The following is a 15527-nucleotide window of genomic DNA, read 5'->3' on the forward strand; positions in this document are numbered from 1 at the left end:
GAGGCAGCCGCCGCACACGGCGAGCCAGCCGCGGCACGCCAGCACAGACCGATGGCTGCACACAGAACGCGACCTGAAGCATGAGCCCTAACTGGCACTCGCTGCAGTGCCACCTCTGCCCCAGGCCACATCAGCACCCACCTTTGGGATGTGCTCGCCAGGGGGAGGGATCTGCACGGAAGGAATCAGGTCTGTGATGCGCTGCCCAGCCACTTCCTCCCCGGACGCGTAGCCGTGGAGATGCGCAAAGAGGCTGTCACATGACGTGATGGTCCCCTTCAAGAGAAGGCAGTGGTTAAGCCTCAGAGTGGAAGTCTCCACTAAGCCTGCATACCCTCAAGCTGGCGGCGAGACCACTAACACCCCTCTGTGCCCCACAGGTGTGAGAGAGCGGCAGGTGGCTGGGGCTGGGAGACACTCTCACGGGGGCAGACAATGGGCAAGCAGTGGCAGATTCCCAAGGGACTTGGGGCAGCTGTGCTCCCTCCTGGACACATATCCCGGGGAGCAATGAGGGCCATGCACCTGGCTGTCATGACAGCACCGCGGGGCCGGGCAGCCCTGTCCATGGAGGACGCTGAGCCCTGGGCATCCGGCTCCTGGGGAGACTCTGACTCCCGGCTGCCCCAGCCACATGGCGTCTACCATGCCCCCATCCCCCACCTTACCCAGCTCAGCAGAACCCTAGACCCTGTCTCTGGCGCCCACCACTGCCAACAGCGGTGCTGTTGTGGAGCAGAGGCTGGCTGGTGAGGCAGGTGAGGGCTCTACTTTTGTTCTCAGTGTAATACGGAAAAAGTAAGTGTGAACATAAGCAATGCTTGAATTAAGCATCCGTTTCAAAAGTATGGATACAGCTGACATGTGCTATGACGTGGGTAACCCTTGAAGGCCCGACGTTGAGTGAGGTCAGACACAGAAGGACAAGTACCGCCCGGCCGACTGACAGAAACGCCTGGAACGGGAAACGCAGAGACAGAAAGAGATCGGAGGTCGTCGCGGGCAGGGGCGGCCGGGGGTATCGCTGAAGGGGTGCAGAGTTTCTGTCGGGGTGATGAGAAGCTATGGGGACACACAGCAGTGACGGCTACACCACGCTGCGGGTGTGATGACTGCCACTGGGTCGTCCGCTTGAAAATGGCTTAAATGTCGATTTTTACGTTGTATGTATTTTACCACAATTTTTTAAAAAAGCGTGGATAAAGTGGAGACTGGTAGTTGAGAAGGGAGGAAGGAAACCAAGGCGTGAGGAGCGGGGAGACTCAGGGAGACCCCGTCCCTTGCCCGAGCACACACAGTCAATAAGACCCCCCCCTTGCTCCCAGCTGGGTCAGCAGAGGAGCTGGGGTTGGCCAAGGTGGCCGCCGAGGCACTGAGCGCACTCACGTCGCGCTGGAAGGAGACGCAGGCCGAGACCCTCTCCACGGGCTCCAGCACCACCACGCAGCAGCGGCCACGCTCCTGCCGTATCCTCTTCATCCACACGGAGACCGGAACCTTCTCCCCACTGCGGCTGATGATGTCCACCTGTGAGCACAGACAGGCTGCTGCCCACATACCTACAGAGCACACAGGAGCTGCGCGGCGCACAGCGCGCCCACGAAGGGAGGGCGTCCTCTTGGGCTCGGGCCCTCGTGGATCCCCCCCTCGGCTCCTCCATCTCACATCTCAAGAAACTGACCAGAGCGCACAAGGCTTCTGAGGCTCAGGTCACAGCCTCAGAGAATAATCTATCAGAAAGGAGACTTCCTTTTCATCCTCAGCTGCATGGCAGTGCGGCAGGAAAACCAAACCTCTGACACTTCTCGCAGAGCAGACGCTGGTACGTGCTGACTACCTTTGTTGTACCTTCTCAGCAGTTAGTCCCTTGAGCCAGAATCTTTCTGATGCAATTCATCCTACCTAGCTTCAGGGAGTCCTGGGTGGTGCAAACAGTTAAAGTGCTCGAAGGCTAACTGAAAGGTTGGCGATTTGAGGCCACCCAGAAGCACCTCAGAAGAAAGACCTGGAAATCTACGTCTGAAAAATCAACCACTGAAAACCCTATGGAGCCCAGTTCAACTCTGACACCCGTGGGGGCGCCATGAGTCGGGGTCAACTCCACGGCAACTGGTTTCTAACTTCTTTACATGCTGGCAGCTCAGGTCTCGGTTCAGCCCGTCAGCGTCCCAGTGGGAGCTCGGGTCTCGGTTCAGCCCGTCAGTGTCCCGGTGGGAGCTCGGGTCTCGGTTCAGCCCCACAGCGTCCCAGTGGGAGCTCGGGTCTCGGTTCAGCCCATCAGTGTCCCAGTGGGAGCTCGGGTCTCGGTTCAGCCCATCAGTGTCCCGGTGGGAGCTCGGGTCTCGGTTCAGCCCGACAGTGTCCCGGTGGGAGCTCGGGTCTCGGTTCAGCCCGACAGCGTCCCAGTGGGAGCTCGGGTCTCGGTTCAGCCCGACAGTGTCCCAGTGGGAGCTCGGGTCTCGGTTCAGCCCGACAGTGTCCTGGTTGGACATGCCGCCATGACTCTCCAGGAGGGTCTCCAGTGACCGTGCCCAACAGACACCAAACAAGCAGAGTGTGTACATCCAGACATGACAACAGAGAGACAAAGCCACATTGCTGTTTGGAACCCACTGTGCTGACATGCAGCTTTGCAAAACATTGCCACCCAAGCTCCGTCCTCAAAATCAGGCAGAGCCAAATGCACGGCGCCAAGATGTTCATGAGTGAAAAAACAAACACGTGTGCTTCCACAGAGCTTCCGCTTTTATCAGGTCTCCGCCCACTGCCTCAGCCTTCCACACGACCCTAGCGGGCAGCAGCACCCACAGGAACCAGCCGCAGGGTCTGGTGAAGAAGCTGAGGCCCAGAGGGCAGACATGCCTGGCCCCAAGCCAGCCCACCCACTGGGCATTCCTACGCCTGCCTTGAGGCCCTCGAACTTGTGGCCCACTCACCACTGTCCCCAACACCACAGCAGCGCAGCCGTCGGCCTCCACGTGCTCCTCGCTGAGGGCCTCTACCACGTTAGAGTCCGACTTCAGGAAGAACTGTGTGAGCTTCTGGCCAATCAGGTCATGGCTGCTGTACCCGAGGAGCTCACAGGCCTTGTCGTTGGCTACCAGGATCTAAGGGGCCGCAGAGGAGAGAGGCGGAGGCATCATAAGCAGTTCCTGCAACCTCAGAGCCAGAGGGGCTGAGGAGGACGTGGGGCCAGCGGGCTGTGCGGACAAGGCCTCCCAGAGGGGCCTCTAAAGTGTACTATAGTCACGACCGGCACTCAGGCACCTCTGAGCATCTGGAGGGCACTCAAACCAGAGGATCCATCCACGGTCAGGGTGTCCGATGGCGGTAGGACTGAAACGCCAACCTCTTCCACCACCGCACAGCCGAGACCACAGAGAACAAACGGGACTCACAGCAGAGGCTCCCGTTCAGGGATCTCAGGTGTCTGTATAACGATGCACCTCACGCCAACACTGACTATCCTTTCTCATCTCAGTCAAGCCAACAAGCTCGAGTATTTACCTCATCCCTTCCCTTGTGTCTCTATCTTCACAAAATGATTCTATTTTTTCACCCATTCATATTTAGGGCTCCAAGTCCCCATGGCTTTTGTGACCATACGGGCAAAAACAGACAGCCCTCCAACCGCACTAAAGCACAAAACGCCTCTGCGGGGTCACAGGCCCAAAGCCCGTGCCCATACACACACCTCAGTGGTCTTGGCGTCCACGGTGAAGATGGCCTTGTTGGGGTTGCAGACGGGGGCCGGGAGCAGGGGCGCTGACAGGCCCGAGGGCAGGCCCCGGAGCAGGGAGCAGCAGGAGGGGCTGCCCAGGGTGGTGGCCGGGTCAGAGAGCTCAGGCAGCCCGGGGCAGTGCAGCTTGCCGGCGCAGATGTTCTGGGCAGCCAGCGACGACAGGCAGTAGGAGTTCCACCTGTCCTCTGGGGAGAGCACAGGCGGCGTCAGCCTCACAGTCACCAGGGGCTCACTTCTGAGTGCCCACAGCCCTGACCCCCAATGCCCAGACACCCACAAGAGGGTTCAGTTCATCAGCAGAGCTGGCTACATCCTATCTGTGTGTCTGCAGACAGCCTGGAGCCCACTGGGACAACCAGACAGCCACGTCCTCCCAGATGCACAGACGGCCCAAGAGCGGTTTCTGCGTCCCTCGCTCCTGTCCCTCCAGCTGCTGCCCCCTGCTTGTTATTTGAAGACGTCCACAATTCAATAGCTACTGGCTGCTCCACCCCCACAACCCCCTCATTCCCACCTCTCTGTTCCTCACCCATCACTCCAGAAGCAAAGCCACACTTCCTCTCATGACACGAAGCCTCACAGTCAGCTCTGACCTCATCTTCCCCCCCGGGCCCTGGGACCTGCCCTGCCCTCCACCTCCCGAGCTCACTCGGCTCTAGCTACACCGGCCTCTGTGCTCTCCACGGCCTCACCCCTCCCACCTCAGGACATTGGTGGCTGCTGCCCCTTCCCCTGGACACGCTGGGTTTGGCTCAAATGCCACCTTCCCGGACCAGGCGATCTCAGGTAGCACCTACCTCCTGTCGTCTCTGCTTCTGCCCTTCACCTTCCTGGTGCTCCTCCATCCCCCCAGTCATACGGCCATGCGGATGCATGCACGTGCAGAAGTGTATGTACGCGTGAGTGTGTGTGTGTGTATTTCCACTGCCTCCCGGCTCCTTGAGAAATGTAAGGATGACGAGAGAGGACTGTTTTTCAGGGCTGTGTCTGTGGCACAGGGACAGCACCCAGCCACACAGTAGGTGCTCGAGTCGGGGAGCAGGAGGAGGCGGAAGCAGTGCGGCACTGGAGGGAGGGAGCCCTGCCCAGAGGACAGGGGAGAGGTGGGATGGGGTTGGCGCAGGGCAATGCCGGAGCAGGGCCCGAGAGGGACTCCGTGGCTAAGGCTGCTGAAGTCCCAGCTGCTTCAGGCCCGGAATCACTCTCTGGGGCCCACTGCCTCCTCCCCCGGGCCTTCCTGGGCTCCTGGACACGTACACGCATACACGCACAATGCACACGCGCACATACACACGCACACACACGCACATATACATGTGCACACCTGGTCAGGTACACACGTGAATGTACATGCACACACGTGTGCACACACGTACACAGAACCACACATCGTGTGCACAGCCCCTCCCAGCCCGTGACCCGAGCACTTGCACAAGCGTCTTCTCCCGGTAATCAAACACGCCTGCCTAAAGTGGGACCGTCCCCACTCAAGAACAGTGACCAGTGCCAAGGGATGCATGCAAACCACAGGCACAGCGCGGGGTTTGCTCTGGAGCGCTTAGACTCCTTCCCCTGGCCATCCTTAATGAGGAAAAACGCAGGAGGCCTGGAATGAGCAGAGGGCCCCGCCCCCCTGGCCCCCTGCCCCCGGCAGCAGCGTTAGTCCACGTGCTGTGCTTGCACAGGAGAGCGCTAGCCAGCCCCTTCCAGAAGCTTCCTGCCTGCCCGTCTCACAGCCTCTCACACCGCCTCTCTGCCCCTCGCAGCCTCTGCTGACTCACCACCCCCGTAACTACAGCCTGTCTACGCGTTCATTGTTCCACGTCAGCCCCTGCTCCTACCCACCTCGCTGTCCCCTCTGCCAGCAACAACACTGCTAGACAGAGGAGGCAACTGAGGCACGCAGGTCGGGGGACACGCCGTCACACAGCTGTCACCCTGACTTCAGCACTAGTGCTCTGCCACAGAGCCAGACGTGTGTCCCTCAGGGCCTGTCCTCAGACTTCAGGAGAACGTTCTCCACATGCGAAGGTGAGGGGGCCGAGGGGAGCCTGGGACCAAATCAGGGGATGGCACACATTTCCCGTAAAGGGCCAGACAGCATTTTGGGCTTTGCAGGCGGGACATGCTCTGCATGGTAGTATGAAAGCAGCCACAGACAATGTGCAAACAAACGAGTGTGGCTGTGTGCCAATAAAACTTTACATGCAAAAAGCAAGCAGAGGGCCGGATACGACCCTGTGGGCTGCTGCTTGCCAACCCTGCATTAGATCAAAACTGAAATAACTTTTGTTTTTAGGCATGACTAGATACCACCTGGAGCCCTGGTGGCACAGTGGTTCAAAGCCTGGCTGCTAACCAAGAGGTCAGCAGTTTGAATCCACCACCTCTCCTTGGAAACCCTACGGGGCAGTTCTACTCTGTCCTATAAGGTTGCTTATTTGGAATTGACTCGACAGCAATGAGTTTGGTTTTTTTTTTGTTTGTTTGTTTGTTTAGACACCACCTATTTCTTTGGCATTATCAGAAAATGGGGTCCCAGAGAGAATGGAATGGAGGAGAATGACACCACCAGGGAGCTGGCTGCCGTGAGTGAACACCGGGTTAGAGGGTGGTGGGGTGCTGGCCTGTACGTGGCAGTGTGGAAGCCCAGGACACGATCTTTCACTCAAAGAAATTGGACCAGCCTCCGAGCGCGGCTGGGCCCATTGTCTGGGCTCCCTGACTTCTCAGTGGTGGCCTCACCCAGACTTTTCTCTGGAACCAGAAACTGCACGGCATCCAGAGGCTACTCTCCCCTGTCTCAGGCAGCCAGTCACCTTCTCAGCCCTCCTCGCCCCTCGGAACAAGCACAACTCCAGCTCTTACCTCTGCTCCTCATGAAACAGAACTATTGTGCCCACACTCAGCCCCGAGACATCCCTGGGCTGGCGCCAGGTGAAACCAGGGCCTGCCTGCCAGCCACACAGCCCAGCCCAGCCCGGCCTTAGGCAGCTCCTCTGGTCTCCATGGGGCCCCACTGCTCTGGACGCCCACCCAAACAACCCTCCTCCTCTGTCGCCTGCTTGTCCTCCCCGAGACTGGGCCCGCACTCCCCCTCTGCTGGCCTGCTTTCCACTCCAGGCCAGGTTCCCAGGTCACCCCGACTTCCAGCATGCACCCTGTTGTCTACTCAAGCTCCCCAGGACTGTCAGGGCACACGGGGGGCAGGGGGCTCCCTCACAGGCAGAGTGACACTGCTCCCTCACGTGGTCGGGGCCTGAGGAGCCTGGGACTCAGGGGGCACTGACTGACTCCAGGAGAGGTCAGTGCACAACTGGATGACAGGTGGACACCCACAGTCCTCGGACCCCCCCGGGGAGACCACCCACTGCACCAGGAGGCTGCCGCCCTCATGGTCACCCCCGTCCTACTCAGCTCTGCCTCAGGTGTGGCGTGGCATGGCCCAGGCGGGGGGCTCATGCACTGTGAAGTAGCAAATGGCCTTCGCTCTAACTTGACCTCAAGCTGTGGAGGGAATTCCAGCCCCGGCCTAGAAAGGGGGGCCCGGCCCAGCGTCCCACCAAACGAAGGAAGCCACAGGGAAGGGCTCCTTGGCACCCCTAGCAGTGCATACCGAGTCTGGAAAAGACACCCTCTCAGCGAGAAGGGGTTAACTGTGGCTGCCTCGTTAACAAAGAGAGAAAAAAGAGCCAAGGACTCCCAGATGGGGGCTGTTACCAGAGAGTGCTGTCCTGCTCTGGCAGAGCTTGGAGAGCCCATGCTTCCTGCTCAGGTGTCTGTGGGCCGAGGAGAAGGACTTGCTGGGTGTGGACGCGCCCTGTGTGGCCGGGATCTCCATCGGTGACGGCAAGGGGAGGCTCCCCGACAGGCACCTCCACTCGTCCTCTACGGCTGCCAAGCCTCTGGCCTCCATCAGATGACACTGAGTGGTCACGGGACCCACCTCTACAAGGCGTCGGCTAGGAAACAGAAGGGGCCTCGTCAGCATCGGGAACACAGGGACACGAAGGCGGCTCAGCCACCCAATCGTTCACAACACACACCTCAGCTTGGCCCCCAAGGCACACACCCCCACTGCCGTCCTGGCTGGGACCCCGACACAAGGGCAGTCAGACCAAAGTCGAGCTAGAAGATGCACTTCCAGAGAAACGTGCAGGAAGGCAGAAAGAGAGAAGGAACAGACGGAAAACCAAACTAAATCAGCAAAAATTTGGAAGTCTAACAATACCAAAGGATGAGGATGTGGGTCAACGGGGCCTCTAAAGGTTGATATGATCTCTCTAAAAAAACAATTTAAATTAAATACCTACTCTGACCCACGATAAATGAAGAAGAGACTGAAGTTGTTAAGGATTTCATTTTACTTGGGTCCACAATCAACACCCATGGAAGCAGCAGTCAAGAAATGAAAAGACGCACTGCATTGGGCAAATCTGCTGCAAAAAACCTCTTTAAAGTGTTAAAAAGCAAAGACGGCACCTTGAAGACTAAGATGCCCCTGGCCCAAGCCATGGTGTTTTCAATTGCCTCATATGCATGCGAAAGCTGGAGGATGAATACGGAAGACTGAAGAAGAACTGACGCCTTGGAGTTGTAGTGTTGGCGAAGAATACTGAATGTACCATGGACTGCCAAGAGAACGAACCAATCTCTCTTGGAAGAAGTAAAACCAGAATGCTCCCTAGAAGCAAGGATGGTGAGACATCTAAGGAAGGATCACTACCTGGAGGACATCATGCTTGGTAAAGTAGAGGGTCAGTGAAACAGAGGAAGACCCTCAACGAGACGGATTGATACAGTGGCTGTAACAATGGGCTCAAGCGTAACAATCGGAGGATGGTGCAGGACCAGGCAGCGTTTCATTGTGTTGTACGTGGGGTCGCTGAGTCGGAATCGACTCAACGGCACCTAACAACAAACCAACAACTCTGACCCAGCATTTCCCACTTGTAGGTTTACATTCTAAAGGAATTCTTCGTGTTCACGTAGGAAGACACACGGGCAAAAATGTTCAGGGTGGTATGGATTGCAGTGGCCCAAAAAAAAAACACCACTCATCAACAAGAAAACGTGAAATTCTGGTATGTTCACACCATAAATTACAGCAGTGCAAACAAGTGCGCTACACACGCCAGTACACATAAACCAGAGCAACGAGGAGAAAAATCCATGCCAAAGACTATCGATAGCAGGACTCCCTATTTGTAAAATCCGAAAACATCTAAATCTGCAGTTTAGGGATACATACATATGTGATAAAACTATTTCTTAAACAAGAGACTGATTGACATGAACTATGGGCAGGACATTTTCTTGGAGGCCAGGCAGGGGCTGAAAGGGGAGAAGCACGTGGCACAGCAGTCTCCCTGGTCCTTTCGGAGGGTGGGGGCGGGGTGTAAATGCGTGTATTTTCTTGTTATGATTCATGGCTAACAACACAGTTTTTTCTCTGGTATGAATCAATTAGTGTATACTAAAGAAACAACATGTTTTATACACAGCATAAACACATCCAGCATGAGATCCTGGAATGTGACCCCTGAGTATGAAACAAAAGATGTGGAGGACGCTAGAAATAAATAATAAACGATTTGGAAGTGTTGCTTCACTTCAAGAAGAAACATTTAAATGTCATAGGTTTATATTTCCTTCTCTAAGCATCTAAATGCACAAACTATTCCTATAATAAACGACGACAAGACCATACTGCAAATATTTGGTTTTCTACTTGTAGAACCAACCTATATCCAAAGCACAGAAAGCTTAATTATAGCTTCAGAATGCAAATGGTACTGTATATGTTACAAAGCTTTACTTAGTAAAAAAGAATAACTTTCTAAGATACATTGTAAATGTCATAAAACTTTGTAAAGATAATATAACTCTTCACCACACATTGTAAATACTAGTTTTACTTTGTAAAACCAACATATCCAAAAAATGGGACGGGAGGGAAGGAAAACTGAAGGGAGGATAAGGACACAAATCGTTCTGTTTTTCACGGGAGGAAGCAATAAATACTGTCTAAAGTTGATGAATCAAGAAGTTCATGCTTAATGACGTTACTGAAAGTTTCAGTGGTATCCAGCGAAGACAGTCGAGACACTGACGGTCTACGGGTGGGAGGGGGAGAGGCATCCTTCTATGCTGTTGAGGTCTGTGACGACACACACCCACACCCCAGATCCACACCCAGGGAGCAGATGCCTCAGCAGCCCCTGAGAGAGGCTCCAGGCTCACCGACAACAAGCCACGTTGTCTAGCCTGCCAGAGAACACAAGGCCTGGCTGCAGACAACTTTAGGGGTCACTGCATTTTCCACAGGTTTAATTTTGACTCGAATACTAGCCAGAAATGCCAGCAAGTCCAGGCCTAGGTTTTTAGAACAGCTTTTGGTGTCAGCATTGGCCAAGGGAAGCCCAGCCCAGCAAGTACCTGGTGAAGCCTCAGCGTAATTCTATTTCCCTAGCTCGTCACGATTCCAAAGGAACAAGTGACCCCACTCAGGAGAAGCAGAGGTTTGTGGGGAGCTTCCGGGAAAGTACTCCTTGCTTCTCTGGGTGAACCTGTGGAAGCAGCCGTCTCTCCCACTAAACCTAAGCTAGGAAGCCCACAGCTCCAGCGCTCCCATCCCTGCTGTGCAGCAGAGCGGAACCAGCCTCCAGAAGAAGCCAACACACCGACGATGAGCAGAAAATGGCAAGGGCGTGGATCCTGGAAATCTCTGAGGTCCAGTAACAGCCCGCCCCAAAGCCGCCTTCCCTGGACTTGCAGGTTTGGGGCAGATACCTCTCCTCACTCTAGAGCCATTCTGAGTCTGTGTCTCTGTTTCTTGCAGCAAAGCATCCTGACAAATAAGCAGGATGACGGCTCCTAGGACAGAGGACGGACACTGGGGGGCACCTGGCGGAGGCACAGGCTGAGCCGAACCAGGCAGAGGGGAGTGAGGAGGCCTTGCAGGCAGGGGCACCAATATATTCAACCCTCCTCAGTGTCCTTGAGGAGGAGTTCAGTAGACAGGAGAGGAGGCATCTAGTGCTGCTATAACAGAAATACCACAAGTGAATGGCTTTAACAGAGAGAAATTTATTCTCACAGTCCAGTAGGGTACAAGTCCAAATTTAGGGCATCAGCTCCAGGAGAAGGTTTTCTCTGTTGGCTCTGGAGAAAGGTCCTTGTGATGCATCAGTCTTCCCCCGGACTAGAACTTCCCTGTGCAGGAACCGCAGGTCCAAAGGACACACTCTGTTCCTGGCACTGCTTTCTTGGTGATATGAGGTCCCCATGTGTCTCTGCTCACTTCTCTCTTTTACATCTCAAAAGAGATTGGCTTAAGACATTACCTAATCTTCTAGACCCCATCAGTATAACTGTCACTAATCCATCTTATTACATCACAGTGAAAGCATTTACAACACATAGGGAAATCACATCAGATGATAAAACGGTAGACAATCATACAACACTGAGAATCATGACCCAGCCAAGTTGACAGATTATTTTTAGGGGACGCAATTCAATCCACAACAAGCCTAGAGCAGCCCAGGCAGTCTGGACTGTACACTGAGGTTCCTTTTAAAGGTCCCTGGGTGGTGCAAACAATTAAGTGCTCAACTACTAGCCAAAAGGCTGGTGGTTCAAACATACCCACAGGTACCTAGGAAGAAAGGTCTGGCCATCTGCTTCCAAAAGATCATAGCCTTGAAAATCCTGTACAGCAGTTCTACTCTGCACATGTGGGGTCTCCATGAGACGGAATCGACTTGATGGCAGCTAATAACAATGCTTGGCAGTAACACAACCAAATACGCATTTCACAAAGATCACTCCAGGGAGAATGCAAGGACAAGGCTGGGGACAAGGAGAAAGCTTACAGTAACCCAGGCAAGAAATTATAAAGTCCTAAATTAAGGCAATGGCAGACAGATGGAGAGAAGGGTACCAGGAAGAAAGAAATGGACAGACTGGCTGATTGATTGATGATGAGATGTGGAAGGTCAGGGAAAGAAAGGCATCAGGAGTACAAGTGTTCAGCTCCGCAGTTGCCATTCTCAGGAAAAGAAGAGTTGGAGAAGAGACGATTGGGGTAAAGGCCGGGTGTGTGAGGGGCACCGCCTGGAGAGGCGGCAGTGGGCACTCGCTCTCCCCCAGCATTTACTGGGAGGCTCCTCCTGGCCGGCGCTGTCCTCTGCGCTCACCTTCCAGGGGAGGGAAGGCGATTAAACGGATTACACACGCCACTAAGACGAGGTGAAAAGATGGAGCTCCCGAGTGGCGCCCCGATGGGGCCGGGGAGGAGGTGACAATGAGGGCGCTCCGAAGACGCGCTCCTCCCGGCCGAGGCGGCGGGTGGGGGGGGGCGCCGGGTGGACGGCGCGGGGCGGCGAGCAAACCGCTGCGATCCGAGGACGGAGCCCCTCGCAGTGGGCTCAGGGTCGGGGGCGCTGGCCTGGGGGCGCTCGTCGGAGAGCCGGGGGGGGGGGGCGGCGAGCGGCAGGCGCAACACCGAAGTGGCCCCTCCGCACCTCGAGCCCCTGGGCCGGCCCTGTCGGAGCAGGTTCTCACCTGGACCAGGAGGGTCGCCGCCACTAAGCTCGCTTCACACCGCGGGAGTCAGCGGACCCGCGTCTAGCCCCACCGGCTAATAGCTGACGGCCTCGCGCCGATTGACAGGCGGCGCGGGCCAATCAGTGGTGCATGGGGGCGGGACTCAGCGGGCCCGCGCCTAAAGCCCGCGCTAATGGTTGCTAAGGGAAGCACCGGACGCCCTCTACGGCATTGCGGAGAGGCCAAAAGAGGCGCAGCGCGTCCGGCAACCCGGTCAGAGGACGCCGTTTTCTCTGGTCTCCTGGTGCCCAAGGATGAGCGGTACGGAGCTCGCCCTCTCGGCGACCTCGTCCCAAAGACGGGGCGCGGGGGCGGCTCCCTCACGGGCCGGGGAGCGCGACGGAGCCTCTGCCGCGCACGCCCTCTGGACCTTAAAGCCGGCGGGCCCGAGAGGAGACAGAAGCTGGGTTGGGGACGACCGCCCGGGGTCGGCCTGCCAGCCCGACTGGCTCCTCCGCACCTGTCCACCTGCCCAGCGCCCTGCGTTAACAAGAGGCGACCCCTTCGCACGCGCTCCCAACGCCGAGAGAAAGTTGTCCTCCTGCCGCTCGGCCCATTCTACAGATGCGGCCAACGAGGCTCGGAGCCGCCGGGGGCCGGACTGCGCTGTGCAACCCCACGAGGAGATGCGCTCGGTCTGGGCCGTGGCCCCTCTACGCGTCGGTGGTCGTGACAGTGACATAAGCGAGCCCACGAGCCCGGAGCATGTCCCAGATTCTTCTCTCCAAACTACCTGGACGCCCTCTCCGTTCGCCTGCAGCCACGGCTACCCTCCTTTTCCAGCTCCTCGCCTCTCGGCTCCTTCCGACGCGGCCCGCTTCAGTTACCTACCTCGGGGAAGGTGAGGCTAGCGGCTCCCGGCCCGGGACAAGCTCGGCCTCTCGCTGGAACTACAACTCCCATGAGAGGCTGGGGGCGAGAGCGGACTCGGCCCCTTGGAGGAACTACAATTTCCATGAGGCTCCAGGGCTGCGCAGGCGCGTCAGGGCGCGAGCCGAGGCGCCGGGCTCCCACTGGCTGGGCGGCCTCGCGCCGGGAGCCCTGATTGGCTGAAGCCTCTGAGGCGACAGATTCCGGAAAGGGAAAGAGTAGCCAACATGGCGGCGGAACGCGGCTCAGGGCAGCAACAGTCGCAGGAGATGATGGAGGGTGAGCGGCCCCAGGGGGTGGGAGGCAGCGAAGAGCCGGCATTGCCCCTTACCTGAGAGGAACTCGGCGTCCCGCTTCCGGCCACGGCCGCGGGGCCCCTGACAGCTGCCGGCGGGCTCGTTAGAGCGGGGAGGCTCCGGCCCCGGGAGAGCCGCGGCCCGGGGGTGGCAGCGCGGGGCAGGCCCGCGGGAGAGCGGCGGCGAGAGCCTGGGGCCGGTGGGTGGGGATGGAGCGGAACGCGGTGGTTCACTGTCTGGTCGGAGATTGACAGGCGGGGAGCGGTCCGCGTTTGCTAGCGAAGAAACCGAGGCTCGGGGCTGTGTGACCTGCCGGAGTCTGCTCGTTTGTTAACGTGACTGGATGGAGAAGGGTCCTCTCTTGCAAGCGAGTGGATTGTGGGGAAGGGACGACAAGGAGCCGAGGAGTCAGAAGATTGAGTTTTAGAAGGCAGTGTTTGTTCTCAAGGCTTTCGTAGTTCCGAAAAGACTAAATTCAACTTTCTTCCTCCCTTTTGATTTTGCTGGAAAATATGGTTTTTATGTACACACACGTACACACACGTACACACACACACACACACACACACACACACACACACACACACACACACACACACACAGTTGGGGAGTCAGTCATGTCTTTGAGTGCTTGTAAGCTTTTGGTTTTGGTGGGTTGTGGGGTGGGGTATGCAATCACTATCCCAAGTGGTAAGTGCTAGGGAAGAGGGAAGCAGACCTGTGGGATTGGGGAGCGCAGAGGGAAGGGCCCGGCTGGTGTGTCTGGGAATGGTGAAGGCTTCACAGCCAAGGTCAACTCAGAGATGGACCTTGGACCTTGAAGGCTGAGGATAAGATGGAGAAGAAAGAAGGAAGCCAAAGGCAAACGGGTGTGAAAGAACGTGACCTGTTTGGAGGAGAGTGTGACTCAGGGTGACAGTCAGGCATGATGAGGGTGGGGAGTAGCAGGCGGGGCTAGCAAGGGAAGGCCATGGAGGGCCTTAAACCCCATTTCCATCAAGTTGATTCCAACTCATAGCGACCCTATAGGACAGAGGAGAACCGCCGCATGGGGTTTCCAAGGCTGTAAATCTTCACAGAAGCAGACTGCCACATCTTTCTCTTGATTTAGTGGCTGGTGGGTTCAAACCACCAACCTTTCAATTAGTAGCCAAGGGGTTTAACCACTGCGCCACCAGAGCTCCTTTGGAAGGCACATGCTTTATTCAGTAATTCAAAAACATTTATGTGCCAGCCTCTGGAAGCTTTGAGCTGGTGTCCTGTGTCCACTGGCATCAGCATCAGTGACCGTCACAGCTTCTCAGTCTCTTGGCTGCATTCTCCCTCCTCACCAGAGCTCTCACCTGTCCACAGTCGGATTTGAGTCAGTCTCGACTGCTTTCAGAACTTGAACCTGTGAACTGGACCAGTTTGCTTTGCCGGGGCCGCATGGATAGTGGAGCCAGATAGAGGTTGTACGCAGGGTCCACAAGGGTCTCCTCTGCAGTGGGCACCCAAGCGCAGTGCTGGAGACACAGAAGGAGCCCTCGTGTGTTACCATGGGTACTCAGCTTCGTGTCCATAGCCCCCACCCGCAGCTTGCCCTGCCACTGGAGGTCCAGCTGGGGCTGGGACATGGACATGGAAGACTCTCATGCTCACAGTCCTGAACTGGATAGACTGTTCTGCAGGAAGTTCCTTTGTCTGAGGACCAGGTGTGAGTCTGTCCTGTGTCCCCCAAATGTTCACGTGAAGTGGGCATGACTCCTCACTCTGTGTGTGGCTTCAGTTGACAGGCGAGTGGAATCCGAGGAGTCAGGGGATGAGGAAGGGAAGAAGCACAGCGGTGGCATCGTGGCTGACCTGAGTGCGCAGAGCCTGAAGGACAGAGAGGAGCACAGCGAAGTGGACGCAGGAGGTACCAGGCGGGTGACAGCTGAGCTTGCTGAGGGGGGTCGGGGTGTGTGACCCTGGGTGAAGAGGACCTGAAGGTACCAGGTGGGCGAAGGCTGAGCTCACTGAGGGGGGTC

The 15527-nt window shown here is 56.7% G+C and overlaps 2 protein-coding genes across 5 annotated transcripts in view; one reads left to right on the top strand and one right to left on the bottom strand.

The window, feature by feature from the left end:
• The window catches only part of PASK (PAS domain containing serine/threonine kinase), a 45570-nt gene extending 37912 nt beyond the window's left edge, over positions 1-7658 (bottom strand). The window contains exons 1-5 of the mRNA XM_004386514.1: positions 7463-7658; positions 3695-3927; positions 2937-3107; positions 1387-1527; positions 142-276 (exon numbers count right to left, since the gene is read on the bottom strand). Coding sequence (XP_004386571.1) covers positions 142-276; positions 1387-1527; positions 2937-3107; positions 3695-3927; positions 7463-7658 — 876 coding nt within the window. The remainder of the gene's footprint in view (positions 1-141; positions 277-1386; positions 1528-2936; positions 3108-3694; positions 3928-7462) is intronic.
• Positions 7659-13330: 5672 nt separating this feature from the next.
• The window catches only part of PPP1R7 (protein phosphatase 1 regulatory subunit 7), a 38967-nt gene continuing 36770 nt past the window's right edge, over positions 13331-15527 (top strand). For all 4 annotated transcript variants that reach the window (XR_002825642.1, XM_004386479.3, XM_023740880.1 and 1 more), the window contains exons 1-2: positions 13331-13501; positions 15287-15415. Coding sequence is in view for 3 of the 4 variants with exons in the window: in XM_004386479.3 (XP_004386536.1) it covers positions 13450-13501; positions 15287-15415 (181 nt within the window). In the remaining variant the exon portion in view is untranslated. The remainder of the gene's footprint in view (positions 13502-15286; positions 15416-15527) is intronic.

Source organism: Trichechus manatus, unplaced genomic scaffold (assembly GCF_000243295.1).
Source record: "Trichechus manatus latirostris isolate Lorelei unplaced genomic scaffold, TriManLat1.0 scaffold00165, whole genome shotgun sequence".
Taxonomy (NCBI): domain Eukaryota; kingdom Metazoa; phylum Chordata; class Mammalia; order Sirenia; family Trichechidae; genus Trichechus; species Trichechus manatus.